This window comes from Frankliniella occidentalis, unplaced genomic scaffold (assembly GCF_000697945.3).
Source record: "Frankliniella occidentalis isolate FOCC.00 unplaced genomic scaffold, Focc_3.1 Scaffold216, whole genome shotgun sequence".
Lineage (NCBI taxonomy): Eukaryota > Metazoa > Arthropoda > Insecta > Thysanoptera > Thripidae > Frankliniella > Frankliniella occidentalis.
In genome coordinates this window covers 472,951-487,255 of record NW_026267342.1, presented here as the reverse complement: position 1 = coordinate 487,255, position 14,305 = coordinate 472,951, and the positions used below count along the sequence as shown (strand labels likewise).

At 39.6% G+C, this 14,305-nt stretch overlaps 3 protein-coding genes across 3 annotated transcripts in view; 1 reads left to right on the top strand and 2 right to left on the bottom strand.

The window, feature by feature from the left end:
* Positions 1-383: 383 nt before the first annotated feature.
* On the bottom strand, positions 384-4,250 carry LOC113201768 (ubiquitin-like modifier-activating enzyme 1). The gene has a single exon (XM_026415670.2). The coding sequence runs from the start codon at positions 4,064-4,066 to the stop codon at positions 935-937; it is 3,132 nt and encodes a 1,043-aa protein (XP_026271455.1). The 5' UTR covers positions 4,067-4,250; the 3' UTR covers positions 384-934.
* A 217-nt stretch (positions 4,251-4,467) lies between these two features.
* LOC113201769 (E3 ubiquitin-protein ligase TRIM37) lies at positions 4,468-10,620 on the top strand. Its single transcript, XM_026415671.2, has 19 exons — positions 4,468-4,850; positions 5,158-5,423; positions 5,501-5,711; positions 5,828-6,144; positions 6,222-6,431; positions 6,520-6,699; positions 6,777-6,891; positions 6,974-7,137; positions 7,240-7,582; positions 7,673-7,775; positions 7,863-7,929; positions 8,069-8,211; positions 8,311-8,404; positions 8,491-8,789; positions 8,871-9,004; positions 9,293-9,369; positions 9,480-9,601; positions 9,683-9,746; positions 9,828-10,620. The coding sequence occupies exons 1-19, from the start codon at positions 4,800-4,802 to the stop codon at positions 9,862-9,864; spliced, it is 2,997 nt and encodes a 998-aa protein (XP_026271456.1). The 5' UTR covers positions 4,468-4,799; the 3' UTR covers positions 9,865-10,620.
* A 45-nt stretch (positions 10,621-10,665) lies between these two features.
* LOC113201817 (syntenin-1) overlaps positions 10,666-14,305 on the bottom strand; it is a gene marked incomplete in the record, with an annotated part of 8,409 nt that continues 4,769 nt past the window's right edge. Inside the window, 6 exon segments of the mRNA XM_052272638.1 lie at positions 10,666-11,646; positions 11,730-11,993; positions 12,082-12,317; positions 12,411-12,527; positions 12,610-12,963; positions 13,048-13,207. Of these exon segments, the coding sequence (XP_052128598.1) occupies positions 11,592-11,646; positions 11,730-11,993; positions 12,082-12,317; positions 12,411-12,527; positions 12,610-12,963; positions 13,048-13,207 (1,186 nt within the window).

The following is a 14,305-nucleotide window of genomic DNA, read 5'->3' as shown; positions in this document are numbered from 1 at the left end:
CAAATTTTCTACTAATTCATTTCAGAATATTTAAGAGGACAGTCTTTACCAAGATGTTAGAAATACGTTCTGATGTTTGCTAATAGCATATACCACACCAAATAACCAACTATTTCAAACATAATTGTACGGGTAATAAAAAAGCCTGCTATATATCAGGTCTCGTTACAATTTCAACAAATTTCAAGAGCATTTGAAATCCTAACACGGCTCAATTACCCCACATCTTGGAGATCTCATTCATTATCATAGAAAAAATGTAATAAAAATTAAAGGAAACTAGGTGTGCAATCACATTTATCGCTATTCCTAAAGTCATCACAAGACCACAGAGTTGAATTCTCACAATACACACTGTTAATCCTCACCAAGACTGAGTAAAATTTAAAGAACACTTTCTCCCGCTTCTCAAAACTGATAGATCTGACATACTGATGCAACTCCAACATCACAATACCAAATGACTAATTAGCTTGCAGAAACACATTGCAGCAAGAAAACTGAACATTTGAGTTATTACCTCACCAGGAAGAGACATATATACACAACCAAAGACAAAAGCCAATAATACAGTGCCAAAGCTGTGACCACATAAATATTAACCCACAATTAAAAGTGCAGAAACAATAAAGTAAAATCAGCCAACAGTATTTTTCTATGGAAAGCTACCGACCAAATGAAAAAGAATCTACAAGATTATTAATGTGGTATACATTCCAGTAAGCAACACAAATAATACAGCATGTACTAACTGAATAAGGTCTAAACATGTAATTTAACTGGTTTGAATCAAATATGAAAGACATTTCAATACATAAAGAAGGAAACAGTAAATGAGACAGCAACATGAAATTTTTCTGGACTGGAGTCTAGACATCATAAATTTTGGGTACCCTAGTAGAAAGCAAGAGCATCATGGTAGATAGTTGACACATTAGCGTGGCAATGTGTAGCGAACATAAGGCACTTCCACATCGTTACCATCATCATCATTGCAGCACAGTTCAAATACTAGGGCTCTCACATGTGGCTCCAATTTCTTCTTTGAAACTTTCTTGACAACTTCAGACATGGGCAGGCCCATTCGTTCTTGGCACTTTGCTTTCTGCATGAAGAAAGAGTACAGCATACAGACTCCTTGAGAGAGCATCGTTATCTCAAGCTGATGTTTTTCTTTGAAGTAGTCAATGAACTCTTTCAGAGTCAATTCACCAGTAACTTCAAAGCGATCCCACAAGGTCCACTCTTTCTCATAGTACTTGTTCTTAGGTGCAGCGATTGGTTCAGAGAAGCCAAAGAATGGAAGAGCCAAATTAACAAATCCATTCTTGAATGGTTCCAATTCTTTGTAACCTTGGGCTAACTTGTATAGCTCTAAACATACCAGGCCAGCAACAACTGAAGTGGTGGTAGCAATGGCAGGGATGATCTTGCCAGCTATCAGTTTACTCTTGTGCCTGTCAGCGGGAGGAATCTTGTAGTTGGCAGCTCGTAAATTTGATGCAGCAACAATGAAGTCCATATGAAGATTAGAATCATCATCCTTCTCAAAATCAAGGGGAGTGATACGCATATTCTTCAAAATTTCTGATGAGGGCAATTCTTTTTGAAGGGCATTAATGTCATGGTCCACACTTCCATTCGACACCTGCATCTGGGAGTCTGTAACTGCTATGGTGACTCCAGATTTTGGAGTGAATTCAGGCACTACAACATTTTGTAACATCTGTGCAATAGCATTCCTGTCACGGTTCTGAGGAATGCCATAGACCTCTGCCTTCAGGTTAGCTCCAGCCCAGACATAGTCAAGATGGAGAGGATCATTCACATCAAAAGTCAAGGGAACAGGGCAGCGCTTGGGTCCTGACCAGAATGGCTGTCCACTGGAGGTTATCTGTTCGGGTGGGAAATTGAAGAGAAGCTGGCGGATTTGGTTAGAATATTGGTCTTGCCAATGGTTGCGAGCCCATGCAACACAATCTTCAAATGAGTTTGGTCGGTCAGCAATCAGAGCAGTCTTTACACTTTCCAAAACTTCAACAGGCTGCACACCAGGCAGTCTCAGAGTGCGCTCAATGAAGTTTGGATCTTGCAAGTATTGAGCAGCATTTTCAGCAGCTTGACGGAACAATCCCTCAAAATTGTCACGAGCCCACTGAAGAGTGTGTTCAATTGCATTGGGGAAGTTCTTCAAGGTGCAAATAGGAATACTCTTCTCTGGCGGATCTTGAGAGGAGCTGTACGACTCTGTAAGGAATGGCACAACGACTTGTGTGTTTCCTTTGGTACCTAACGTACCAGACTCAAGAAGAGGCTTGCGATAGTACACACACCTTCTGTCCATGTAAATGCGAGCATCTACGTTGTCAAGAGCATTTGCAACACCATCAAGGTTTTCAAAGAAAGTATCATCGTAAGTCTTCTCAGATTCAGGGCCAACCCTGTTCTCATGTGCCACAACATTCATAGAGGGATTCATTCGCCTGATGACTCGTGCAGCAGTAGCAGACTTGGGCCTCTGAACATCATATGGTCGGAATAAGAATTGTCGGTTTAGATTTGACTTCTCAATCAAATCCATGTCAGTGACAGTAACTTGGCCACCATCAGCTCCAACTCCAACCATAGCAAAGTTTTTCAGAAGTTCACAACCAATAGCACCAGCTCCAACGATGAAATACTTGAGAGCGCCAAGTTTCTTCTGGAACTGCTGGCCAAACACTGCAGTCTGACCATCGTAACGATTGCCCAAAGACTTGGCATCCTCCTCTGTCACACCTGATGGAGGAATACACTCAATAGCATCGAAGTACAACCACTGATAGATAGGACTGAACTTCCCACTGCAGGCCTTCATTACTTCTTGGGCAACAATACCACCAATAGTAGCATTCATTGGACTCAAGCTACCCTTGCACACCTTTGCAAACTTGCTTAGAAGTTCAGAGTTAACTTCAACACTGTTGCCACCCTCTTGCTTTGCAAGCTTCACAAACTCTTCAGCATCAGCAGTGTTCCACGAATTGGGTAGTCTTCCATGTTCGGCTTCAAATTTATGAAGAGTGGTGTAGGCGACATGCAGCTGAGGAGGATAATCAAATTTGCCAAAATCAGTCATGACAAATTCTGGTTCTTCAAGGGCAGTTTTGAGAGGCTTGAAACTGACAACCTTAGGCATTTTGACTTGCGTCACGATACCACCCCGAATATACTCAGTGAAATTCTTAGTATCTCCAATACTGAAAGTGTATGGTCCAAGGACTTTGATCTTGATAGGCTCACAGCCATTCAATTCTGTCATTCCTTGAACCTCAGAGAATGTAACATAGTCACCATCCTCCAGACCATGCCGCGTGTCATCCAGACATGTTACAACACCCTCAACATCCCGCGAAACACTGGCAATCATCGCTGAAACTGGATTCTCACCTGTAGTGTCGACAACAGTAAAGTTGGGTCCAAAATCACAAAAGATTTGCGCAAACACTCCACGAGTGTCAGCAATGATGAGGGCAATGTTGTTGGCGTGAGTAAACTCAGCAATGCGCAACTGTTCACTGCGTGAGCTCTGCGTCAAAACTACCACCCTGAACTTCTTCAGGAAATCTTCAGTAAGGGCTCCAGTATATGGAGTAGTAGGAACATACGTGTTGAGTTCCGACAACTGTTGACAGCATGCTTCAGCGCGGTTCTTGCCAATATCTGCCTCCGTGAGGTAGAACTGAGACGTTAGATCCACAATGGAGCAGGCTTTCTCATCATGCAGGGTAACCGACTTGACTCCACCGAGAATAACATTCTTGGCTACCTCCACACCTAGGCCACCAAGGCCCGAGACGAGGACATCAGAGTCCGCCATCCGCCGCATAGCATCGTGGCCCAACACATACAGCTGCCGGGAGTACAGACCCTCGTCGATTTCCTGAGCGGAGCCCGATGATCCATTCTTCGCCATGTCTGAATGAGACAGAGAAACGGACTTCGTTGCAGTGGAGTCTGCTGAAGCAACTTTCCGCTTCTTGGCTGGGGGATCAACGGAACTGTCCACCACTTCAGCACTAGACATCGGACACAAGGGCCGTAGTATCAGCTATCCTTTTTTTCTACAAACAAATTCAACTTGGAGGACCGGGGGCGGTGACCGCTGATTCACCAACTGCGCCGCTGAACGCCGCTGGTAAGAGTTGCGGATATTGGTGATATGTAAAATGTCTGACTAATGCCACTGCCTTGCTTGTTCCAGAACTTGTGAAATTGTCGGCAACTACGGGAATCAAATTGAAAACTTTCGTTTAGAAACTAAATTGAGTGGAAGCTCATTAATACTTGTCTAACGTAAAACAATAGAAACTAAAACTGTTTTAAAATGTTTCAATATGTGTTTTGGCATTCAATATACGAGCATGCCGCACCGATAATGTGATTTTGCACTTCATATGACCACTCAGTGGTACCTGTACCAACTGGACGCGTTTAAATTCCCTAGCTGTTCCCTTCAGAAATGAAAAACAAATGTGGAATCTCACTAAACATGTCGAATGAATGATTCAACAAAAAGTGAAAATTTGAAATGAATTCCAGATAAGGTTGAGCCTTCTTCACCAAAATTTGTGCAAATAGTGTTTTTTTCTGTTTGCTCTGTAACAAATGGCAATTATGGTATCACCACCATTGTCATGTCAAAACAGTTGGTCGGAACAAAGAACCTTATTTTAATTCGTCAAATGGCTTTTTATCAATAATGGTCCATTCTAAGAACAATATTAAACGCAATTAGTTGCCCATTCCATCGTTGAAGAATGTCAGGACGAGACAAAGCTGCTAGAAACGATGACGAGCACAGTGTTGAGGTTAGCTGAATGAATTGTTGATCTGGCCATTCCCTCTTCTTGATGGCCCAATTAGTGATTTTTTTCTTATTTTTTAATCTATAAGAAAAATGCATGTTTCTGTGTTTCACTTGTCATTATTTTCGAAATTTCCATATCTTGATGTCAAGGTTAATGTTTTAATTTGTTTAATTCTCTTTTATAGTCAGTGATCATTTATTATTGTCACCTTAATTAACTGTCACTCATTGTTTACATATGTTTAGTTATCTACCAACTTCTTAATGTGCCGTAACTGGTTTCAAAACTTTTGTCTTTATTTTTCCAGACACTTGCTGAAGTATTTCGCTGTTTCATATGTATGGAAAAGCTTCGAGATGCTCATTTGTGTCCTCACTGTTCCAAACTATGCTGTTATGTGTGTATCCGGCGTTGGCTAACAGAACAGAGATCTCAATGCCCACACTGTAGAGCAACCCTTCATCTTCATGAACTAGTCAACTGTCGATGGGTTGAAGAGGTTACTCAACAGTTAGACACCTTACAGGCTGCAGGGTTTACAACTACTAGGGCCGCTGACAATGAAAGGGACAAGTATGTTATTTGTTATCTCCCTCAAACTTTTTTAAGTAACTATTTACTTCTTTTCTTATCATTTGATGGTTCTGCAGGTGTGAAACACATCAAGAAAAATTGTCTGTGTTCTGTTGGACATGTCGCTGTTGTATTTGCCATCAATGTGCTCTTTGGGGTGGGACACACTCTGGACATATGTTCAAGCCTTTGGAGGAAGTTTATGAACAGCACATGATGCAAATCAAAGTAGAAGTTGCAAGACTTCGTCGTCGGTTGATGGAACTAATAAGTCTGGTCCAAGAAGTGGTAATTTTTAATTATTTTTTTATTGTGTCTTAACTTTTTGTTGAATTATATCTGAGGTTGTTTTATTTTTTCATATTTTAACTGGGAAAATAACACAAATTGTAAAAAAATTCTAGGAAAGAAACGTGGAGTCTGTTCGAGCTGCTAAGGATGAGCGTGTCCGGGAAATAAGAAATGCTGTAGAACTTATGATTGCTCGACTGGATTCTCAGCTGAAGGCCAAGTTATTGACTTTAATGGGACAAAAAACTTCATTAACTCAAGAAACTGAACAACTAGAAGCCCTTTTACTTGAAGTTGAACATCAGTTACATAGTTGCACTCGATCAGAATTGATTTCTAAGAGTAGAGATATGTCAGGGATGATTCATCAGGTGCGGAAAAAGCCAATGGCGAGTTTTGTCACTGCACCCGTACCTGCTGATTTTCAAAGGTATAATCAAAAGGAAATTATCTGCCTTATCCTGAATTTCTTGTACATTTTGTTGTTAATTTTGTATCTGTTTTTAGTGAAATTGTCCCTGGATATGACAGTAGTACATTTGTTCTTCAAAACTTCACACAAATGCAGCATCAAGCTGATCCAGTTTATTCTGCTCCTTTGCATGTGAATGGATTGTGCTGGCGATTAAAGGTCTACCCAGATGGCAATGGCATTGTTAGAGGAAATTATTTGTCAGTTTTCCTTGAACTTAGTGCTGGTCTTCCAGAGACATCCAAGTAGGTTCTGGTGTTGTCATTGCCATGCTTAAAATGCTAGGAAAATTGTAATCACACTATATTAACATTTTCCTGGTTTTGCTCTAAGATATGAATATCGAGTTGAAATGATACATCAGGGCTCAAGGGATGCTAGTAAAAATATTGTCCGGGAGTTTGCCTCTGATTTTGAGATCGGAGAATGTTGGGGCTACAATCGTTTTTTCCGTCTTGATCTGCTCGCCAGTGAAGGTTACTTGAATACTGAAAATGATTCACTGATTTTAAGGTAACATGGAAGACATTTGCTTTTACAATTATTCATAGGTAATGTATAACTAATTTGCCTATTTGCTTCCAAATTAGGTTTCAAGTTCGGCCACCCACATTTTTTCAGCGATGCAGAGACCAGCAGTGGTATATTAATCAAATGATCACAGTTCAGAATCAGTATATGGCTCAGATAAATGAACTGAAAGAGGTGAGTTTTATGACACGGTGTTTATCATCTATCTACATTTTCATTATTGATAATGCTGGTTTCTCATGAATTAATTTCCTAGCGCTTGAGTATTGAAATTGCTCGAAACAATGCACTAACTGCCGCCCGTGCCTCTTCTGAGGGCTCTCTCAATGCCAGTGAAATTGCTGCAAATTCTGTAGCTGTTGGCCTGCAGACGTCATCAACCCATCCGAGTCCTCCTTCATCTGTTACTGGAAACTCAAAGTAATATATTATCTTACTTCTTATTGGAATAGTGTTCTGGATGTTGAAAGAGGATCATCTTTAAGAACTGCTGAATATTGAATATTCAAACCTTCCTAACAGACAAAATATCAAACTCCGTGATGATAGTACAAACAGTCCAAGGTCAGATCTGTGGCAAGCAAGCCTTGCAGCAGCACTCTCTACACAGGCAGCACCTGGGCACTCACCAGTGAAGAGTACTTCTATTATTGCTGCCCTCACTCTAGCTGATACAGAAATTCCAGATGCCCCTCAGAAGCAAGATATCTTGAAATTCACCAGCAGTAAAGTTACTGAAGCTACAAAAGTCAAACCGGAACAACAGACTGACTCTACAATTGGTGGGAAACCTTTGTCTGCATCCCTATCATCATCTAATTCAAATGTTGCTGCAAGTGGCAGCCCAGAGAGCAGTGATACTGAGGTAGACAAAAGATACCTGAGATTAAATGTACCAGAAATTAACACTTTATAAAAGCCATCCATATATTAATGCTCTTAATTTTATTATCAGGAAATCAGTGATGGGGAGGAAGCTGCACAGTTGGATTCAACCCAATGTCCGGTGGAAGATAATTCAAATGATGAGAATGATGTTGATGATGAAACAATGTCTGGTGAGTACCCTGCCACTGCTTTCCAGAGCTCGAACTCCAACCAATCAACTGCTTTGTATGCTTAAATATCTATCTATCTATCTATAGGGGATAATGATGTTGAGATTTCAATGGCTCAAAGGTTACTATTTCGTGAACCAGACCAATCCTTCGGGTATGTAATAATGTAGTATACTACTTCTCAAAACCAAACAGTACCATAAACAAAGCATCATCTGCATTTTATTTTTTTTGTGTGTGTGTAATTATTCAACTGACTTTCTTATTAAAATTATTAAAAAATAAATTTACAGAGCGCGAGCAGCATCTGACAGCTTAGAAGATGAGATCATGCTTCTTCATCTTTTTGAAATGCAGGATAGAAATAATTCCAATAATCCACTGCCTGAAAGTTCTTCATGGATTCCAAGATCTGTGTATTCATCAGGGTCTTCGAGTATGTACTTACCAGTATTCTTAGGTTTATATAGAAGATTTTAGCAGCTCAGCTCACTTAATGGAATTGAAGTCAACATTGTGCTCTTATTTAATTTAGATGGGTGCCCACAATTAATGCCAACAAATGATGTTGTAAATTCATTGCATTTGGGTCTTTTGGATTATGCAGCATCATTATCATCTCCATCCAGGTAACATGTTTGCATAATTTTCTGTTTTTATTTTTTTTGGGGGTTGGAAAAAGCAAACATTTACTGCATGACATTTGTATGTGCAGATGCAACAATAGGACAAATAATGCTGAACCGCTGTCATCAAGTGCATCTCCTACAGCTATGCGAAATGATAACTCTCTGTTGACCAACGCAACTTCACCTTCCTCCATTGTATCAAACATCCCCTCATGCAGAGTTGCCAGCAATGCACCAGGAGGGCCCTCTTGTGGCTCTGCAAGTGGTCCTGCTAGTCTTTCAAGCATGTATTGCAACACACCTAGTCAACCTGGAGCTACTCTTCCCCGATTGGATTCGGCAGACAATCGTCCGACATCGGACGCTCATTTGACACCTCCAAAATGTATGTTAATGTCATCCTTTGTTGTTAATTCTGTTCATTCGTTAATTCTGTTGTGTACTAATCTCTTTTTAAATGATCCAGTAATGCTTGGGAGCTCCCGTTCTCTTTTAAGACCGCTTCGGCACAGTCATTCTTCCCGAAGACGTGCTGGTGCACAGCATTCTCCTGTCACATCTCCAAGTCATAGTCACTCTGGCATTGAAGGAGCATCTTCAGTAAGGATATCTCTGTTTTTATTGTCACATGCAACACACGCAATACCAGGTGGCTGATTAACCCCGCTCTCTTCTGTAGTTATGCTGTACCGCACGCACGAGTGCGGGCGGGCTTGCCTGTCGCCCCTGTCCACCGCGCCTTACTAGCTGAGCGAGTAGGCAACCCACCTGCACTCGTGCGTGCGGTGCAGCATAACTACAGTACTACAGAAGTGAGTGGGGTTGATCAGCCACCTGGTATATTGTGACCTGTAGTTTTTTAAAATAACCTTTTATGTTATTTTTAAGAACTTTGATGCCTTTGATCTGTGGCTGGATTCTCTACGCCTTTCACCTGTGAAATCTGACGAGTGGAAGCAGTTAAGGTGATTAGTGTTTGATGTTTCTTTAACGAGGAACTTCCATGACTTTTGCCTTATTTATTTTTTAACATTGACATGATATTGACTGATTCTCTTAATTTTATTATATTTAGGGAACTATCCGAGGCTAGGGAACAAAGTCCCTCCCCTCCATGCCAGAATACACATCAACCCCGCAACCTTTCTTTCTCCTGGATGGCCTCATCTCTTCCTCTGTATTCATCCCTCAAACCAGGTTATTAGCCTTAAATGTATTTGATCTTGAATTATAAGAAATGGTTATGTTTGCAATTCCATGTTCTTTTAATTGTTTCAGCACAAAGAGATGTAACACAGGAGGGAGACAAAGATACACTGGACCAGCCTGAAAAAGATGACAGGTATCCTTGGACAAAATTCCTATTTTTGTTCAAAATTGTTTCGGTTCTATGACTAACCTGATATGACTTCTTCTTTTACAGTTCTCCAGAAGATAGACCGCCAAGTGCATCTCCTTAGTTCTAAATATTGCTGCTGATGTCTCTTCACATCTCTAACCTTTCAATGCAATTTTTTAAGTTCTGTAAATTAATACTCAATAATTGTTGCTTCAAAGACAATGGATCCTACATTAAGTTTGTAGATTTATTTTATTTTGCACATTTGGTGGGTAAAATTAATGTAATGTAACAGATAACAGTATTCTTTCATGACAGTTTAGTTCATAGTCATAGTATTCAATTGTTTTTAATTTTTGAGGTCAATTTTGACTGAAAGTCAGAGACTTTATGCATTCATTATTGTCAGTTTCTTTTAGGTGTTTGGATCATTAAAGGACATAACTACCATAAGCACGGTATTGAGGAATGGGGAACATTGTATTCTCATAGCCTATTTCTCACACAAGACTTCATTTATAACTGAGGAGTTGATAGTTTGCCTCCTATTTCAATGATTTTTCTCAGACATTAGTATGATATTTTCAGTTAATTGGCTTGCCTGGATCTGCAAAATGAGATGCAGGTACACTGACATATTCCTTTTTTCTTGTGATATATTTGTTGGGAGGTGTGATCATATTTATTGATAAACTATATCAAGACTAGGGTTTTCATGTGATCATTCCTATGCATTTAAATGCAATACCACTTCTTTACTTAGGATACTTGTAAGAGCAAAAGCTTGTTATTGTATTTACGTTGATGGTTAATGTTTCGTTGACAAGTGGTTGTACTTCCTTTTTACACGTCAGTTAAATAAATATGATATTAATAACTTTCTGTGTTGGTTCATGATGGAGAAGGGAAAAGAAACAACATCTTTCAATTGATCCTCTTATTAATGCAGAGTAGGATAAAGACAATATAAAATTTTAATTGTATAAAAATCAAAACTAAAATGTATAGTTATGTTCAACATATGCTCATAATCTCCAGTCTCTAGTGCAGACATTTGCGCTAGATAACACTAAAATATTTTTTGCATGCCAACCTTACATACACACACAACATGGCAATTTTAACCTCCAGGGAAATACCAAAGTCAAAGGACAACCAAACCACAGCAGAAATGCATCACTTATCAAAGAAAATCATGTCAAAAGTATAAATACTGTAGTAAGTTTCTAATTTCAGATCTTTACAAGTAACTTGTCAGAGCAGTCCTGGAAGTGAGTATAGAATAGAATATAGAGTGTAAATAAAAGAGTACAGATATCTCTAACATCATCTGAAAGGAATAATACCATACCTAGGTACACATGACAATTGTTCAACCCTGTTCCATGTTTCATATTTAATACTAATGTGTCTAGCATTTACTCCAATACTTACACTGGTGTATATGGCAGTAAGTAAATAGCTGCTGGTTAAACTGTCTTTTGTCTAGTGGCAAGTTTAGTACCAAGCACAAATTTAATACTGAGGAAGATTAATGGAGGATATTCTAAAAAATAACTGTATGGCACATGAAGTCGTCACAAATCATGGAACAGGTTTTCTACTGAAAACCCCAAACCTAAATAATATCAATAATATTACCAGAGATATAAGAATAAGTCTTCAACTTAAAATCATACCAATCAAGAAAAGAAAGAGCCAGGGGATAGAAGAAATATAAACATAAAAGCAAGTAACTAACATATACAAAAACACGCTGCTTTTTAGGCAAGCTGTGCATTGTTTCTTCTTTTTTTTCAACTGGCACATCACATAAGACATCTGTAGGGGCAACTGCCTGAGGATATCTTACACATTGGGAATAGAATGATCCATGGCAGTTTTCAACAAACTAGATGACATTCTGAAAAGAACATTTCATATGTATAGTTTAATAATTTGCAAAGACATGTCAATGAGCGTAGGTCTGCACTGTAATGTACTCACTTCTTCACCATGTGGTCAAAGACAAATGAAGGGATTATGGTGACTGTGATTGTAGGTCCACCTTCATTAATAACAGATGTGATGTCTTTGTCTGGGATCCCAACAACGTTCTGTCCATTTACTTCCAGTACATGGTGGTCAGTAAGCAGTCCATTCCTGGCAGCTGATGAATCCTGCACTAGGCCAACAATTTTCCCATCCTTGAAGTGGAAACCTACATGACCTGTACTGTTCTTTTGTAAAGTGACAGTTCTCTCAAATGGCCTACATGAAAGTCAAAAATTGACATTTAGATGCAAACAGATGGAAGACTGACAAGTTTAAAAGAAAAATTGAGGTTGAGAGAACCAACCTGTCACGGACGACAACAGAAATACCATTTATTGGGCTGTCTTTGAACAGCTTATGAACTTGATCCATAGTATACCCAGCAACAATAATTCCATTCACTTGCAGAATTTGATCTCCAAATCTTAGCCCGGCCATAGCAGCAGGAGAGCCTTTGACAACAACACACACAAATACTCCACTATTCACAGTCTGGACTCTTAATCCAACTTTTCCTTCAGCATCTTTGCACACAATCATCTGTAAACAGAACATTTATTTTATATTTTACTAGAAAATTTAACAATTGCAAATTATTTACAAAATTGAAAATGTAAAAAACTAGTTATGTACCTCACGAATACCATGAGTGACTTGCGCCCTCTGAAGACCAAGGGATTGACCTGATATAGGAGCTACCATTCCTCCTCTAGAAGAGGAAATAGTAGCAGAAGCTGGCTGAAGCTGCGTCTGTCACAGATGAAAAATGAAAATTAAAAGAAATGGTTTTTAAAAAGATTGAAATAAGGGAGCAAAAATAATATTTACTTACAGAAGTAACAACTGGAGACGATCCATATTCAGGCATGTTCTGTGCAATCATCTCAGGCGACAGATCCAAGCCCATATAATCATTTAAAGTAGGATAAACTGAAGAGTGATACTGACGAAGACTGGTGTTTTGGTGCGAGTGAACTGGAGTTGCAGCAACTGATGGTGCTGAGGGAGTGAGACTATACGCAGGTGGTGCTACGTTTGTCATCAAACTCTGGTTTTGAGAATGCGCATTCATAGATGGGTACAGAGGAACAGAGCCCGCTGTAGTGTAAGGGATAGGATTGGAGGAAATCCCCACATTTCTCTGTTGCTGCATGAATGCCTCCGCTGCATCATGAGGTCGCTGAGCCTGAGAGGGATCAAAATTTGTGCATCACACAACGAATACAAGAATAACAAATATTAACCATATTAAATAACAAATTTAACATACCCTAGCTAGCTGATCGACTTTCAAGTCTTCCAGTGATGGGTACAACATTTTGTCTATTGTTTTCTTTAAATCTCCTTCCTCACTAAGTTTACTATCCTTTTTGACTCCTAGTTTATTGGACTGAGACTGATTGTTACCACTGTCCTGCAGAAGACAGGCTCTGAAATCAAATAAAGCAATGCAAGTCTCATATTATAATCCTATAACAATAATTAAATTCATTCATAACGAATTGTATCCAGTCTAAACCACAATCACTTTAATCATACAATTTATCTCAACAAGTCCCTAACTCCATAAATGTTGAAGCCAGTCTAAGCCAGAGTCAAATTTTGTTATGTAATGTAGAGTTGATGAAAAAGTAGTAGTCTGCCTTATCAGCTGTGACTCATGCTTGCAAGGAGGACCAGTCAGTTTCACAACTCTTAACACAATGACAATTAGCGACAGAAATTTTCACAATTGTGGGATTCTGTAAAACAAATCTTCCAACAAAGAATAAAATGGTAGAAAAGTTCGGATAGCTGCTATAACTACCACAGTAACAGAAACTTTTAAAAAGAGGATCAATACCATCTAGGCCACTATCCAGGATGTATTTGTTACTGATCTAGGCGTAACATCAGAAGTTATACACAAAATGTATAAGCAACGCGATAGTTTTGGACTCACTAATGTTCCATGCACAACAACAAATCAAGCTAACAAATTACACAAATAACAAAAGTCTTGCCTTCGAAAACACAAATTCGTGGACTGCCCCTCGCCGCGCAGCTGGCTTTTTGACACAGCCAGTTGGATGCTTAGCGTCAGAAGAAAACAACACAAACCAAACCACACAAACATAGGCACAACAACACACTGGATGATGCGATATGGCACGGCAAGAGATACAGGAGGTAAGTTCTGATAATGAAAATTAAAAAGCCATAAACACAAGTATGTTGCAAATCAGATTTCTCTGCGGCACGGAAACCTAGCAGAAACGTTAGAGAAACAGAGGAAACCAAAACCAGGCCCAGGCTAGAGTCCTAGAGGGGAGAGAAACGTAAACTCGAGAAATGCGTCGATGAATCCCTCATACCGCTACCCCACCCTGCCCCGCCACACCTCCCCGCTGAAACCAAATCTCCCCAAGATGGCCGCGTGAGCATGCGCACAAGCGCGTGCCCCTCAAGATGGCGACTCGGGTTTAGCAGCTGTTTACGTGCCGTAGTCCGTGAAGCGTACGGCTAAAATCAACAGTTTTTAATATTTA

Excerpts from the sequence above, each read along its gene's own strand:
- LOC113201769 (XM_026415671.2), top strand. The coding sequence starts at position 4,800 with ATGTCAGGACGAGACAAAGCTGCTAGAAACGATGACGAGCACAGTGTT. Across the intron at positions 5,424-5,500 it reads GCTGACAATGAAAGGGACAA|GTGTGAAACACATCAAGAAA; the intron begins GTATGTTATTTG and ends ATGGTTCTGCAG. Across the intron at positions 6,145-6,221 it reads GTACCTGCTGATTTTCAAAG|TGAAATTGTCCCTGGATATG; the intron begins GTATAATCAAAA and ends ATCTGTTTTTAG.
- LOC113201768 (XM_026415670.2), bottom strand. The coding sequence starts at position 4,066 with ATGTCTAGTGCTGAAGTGGTGGACAGTTCCGTTGATCCCCCAGCCAAG.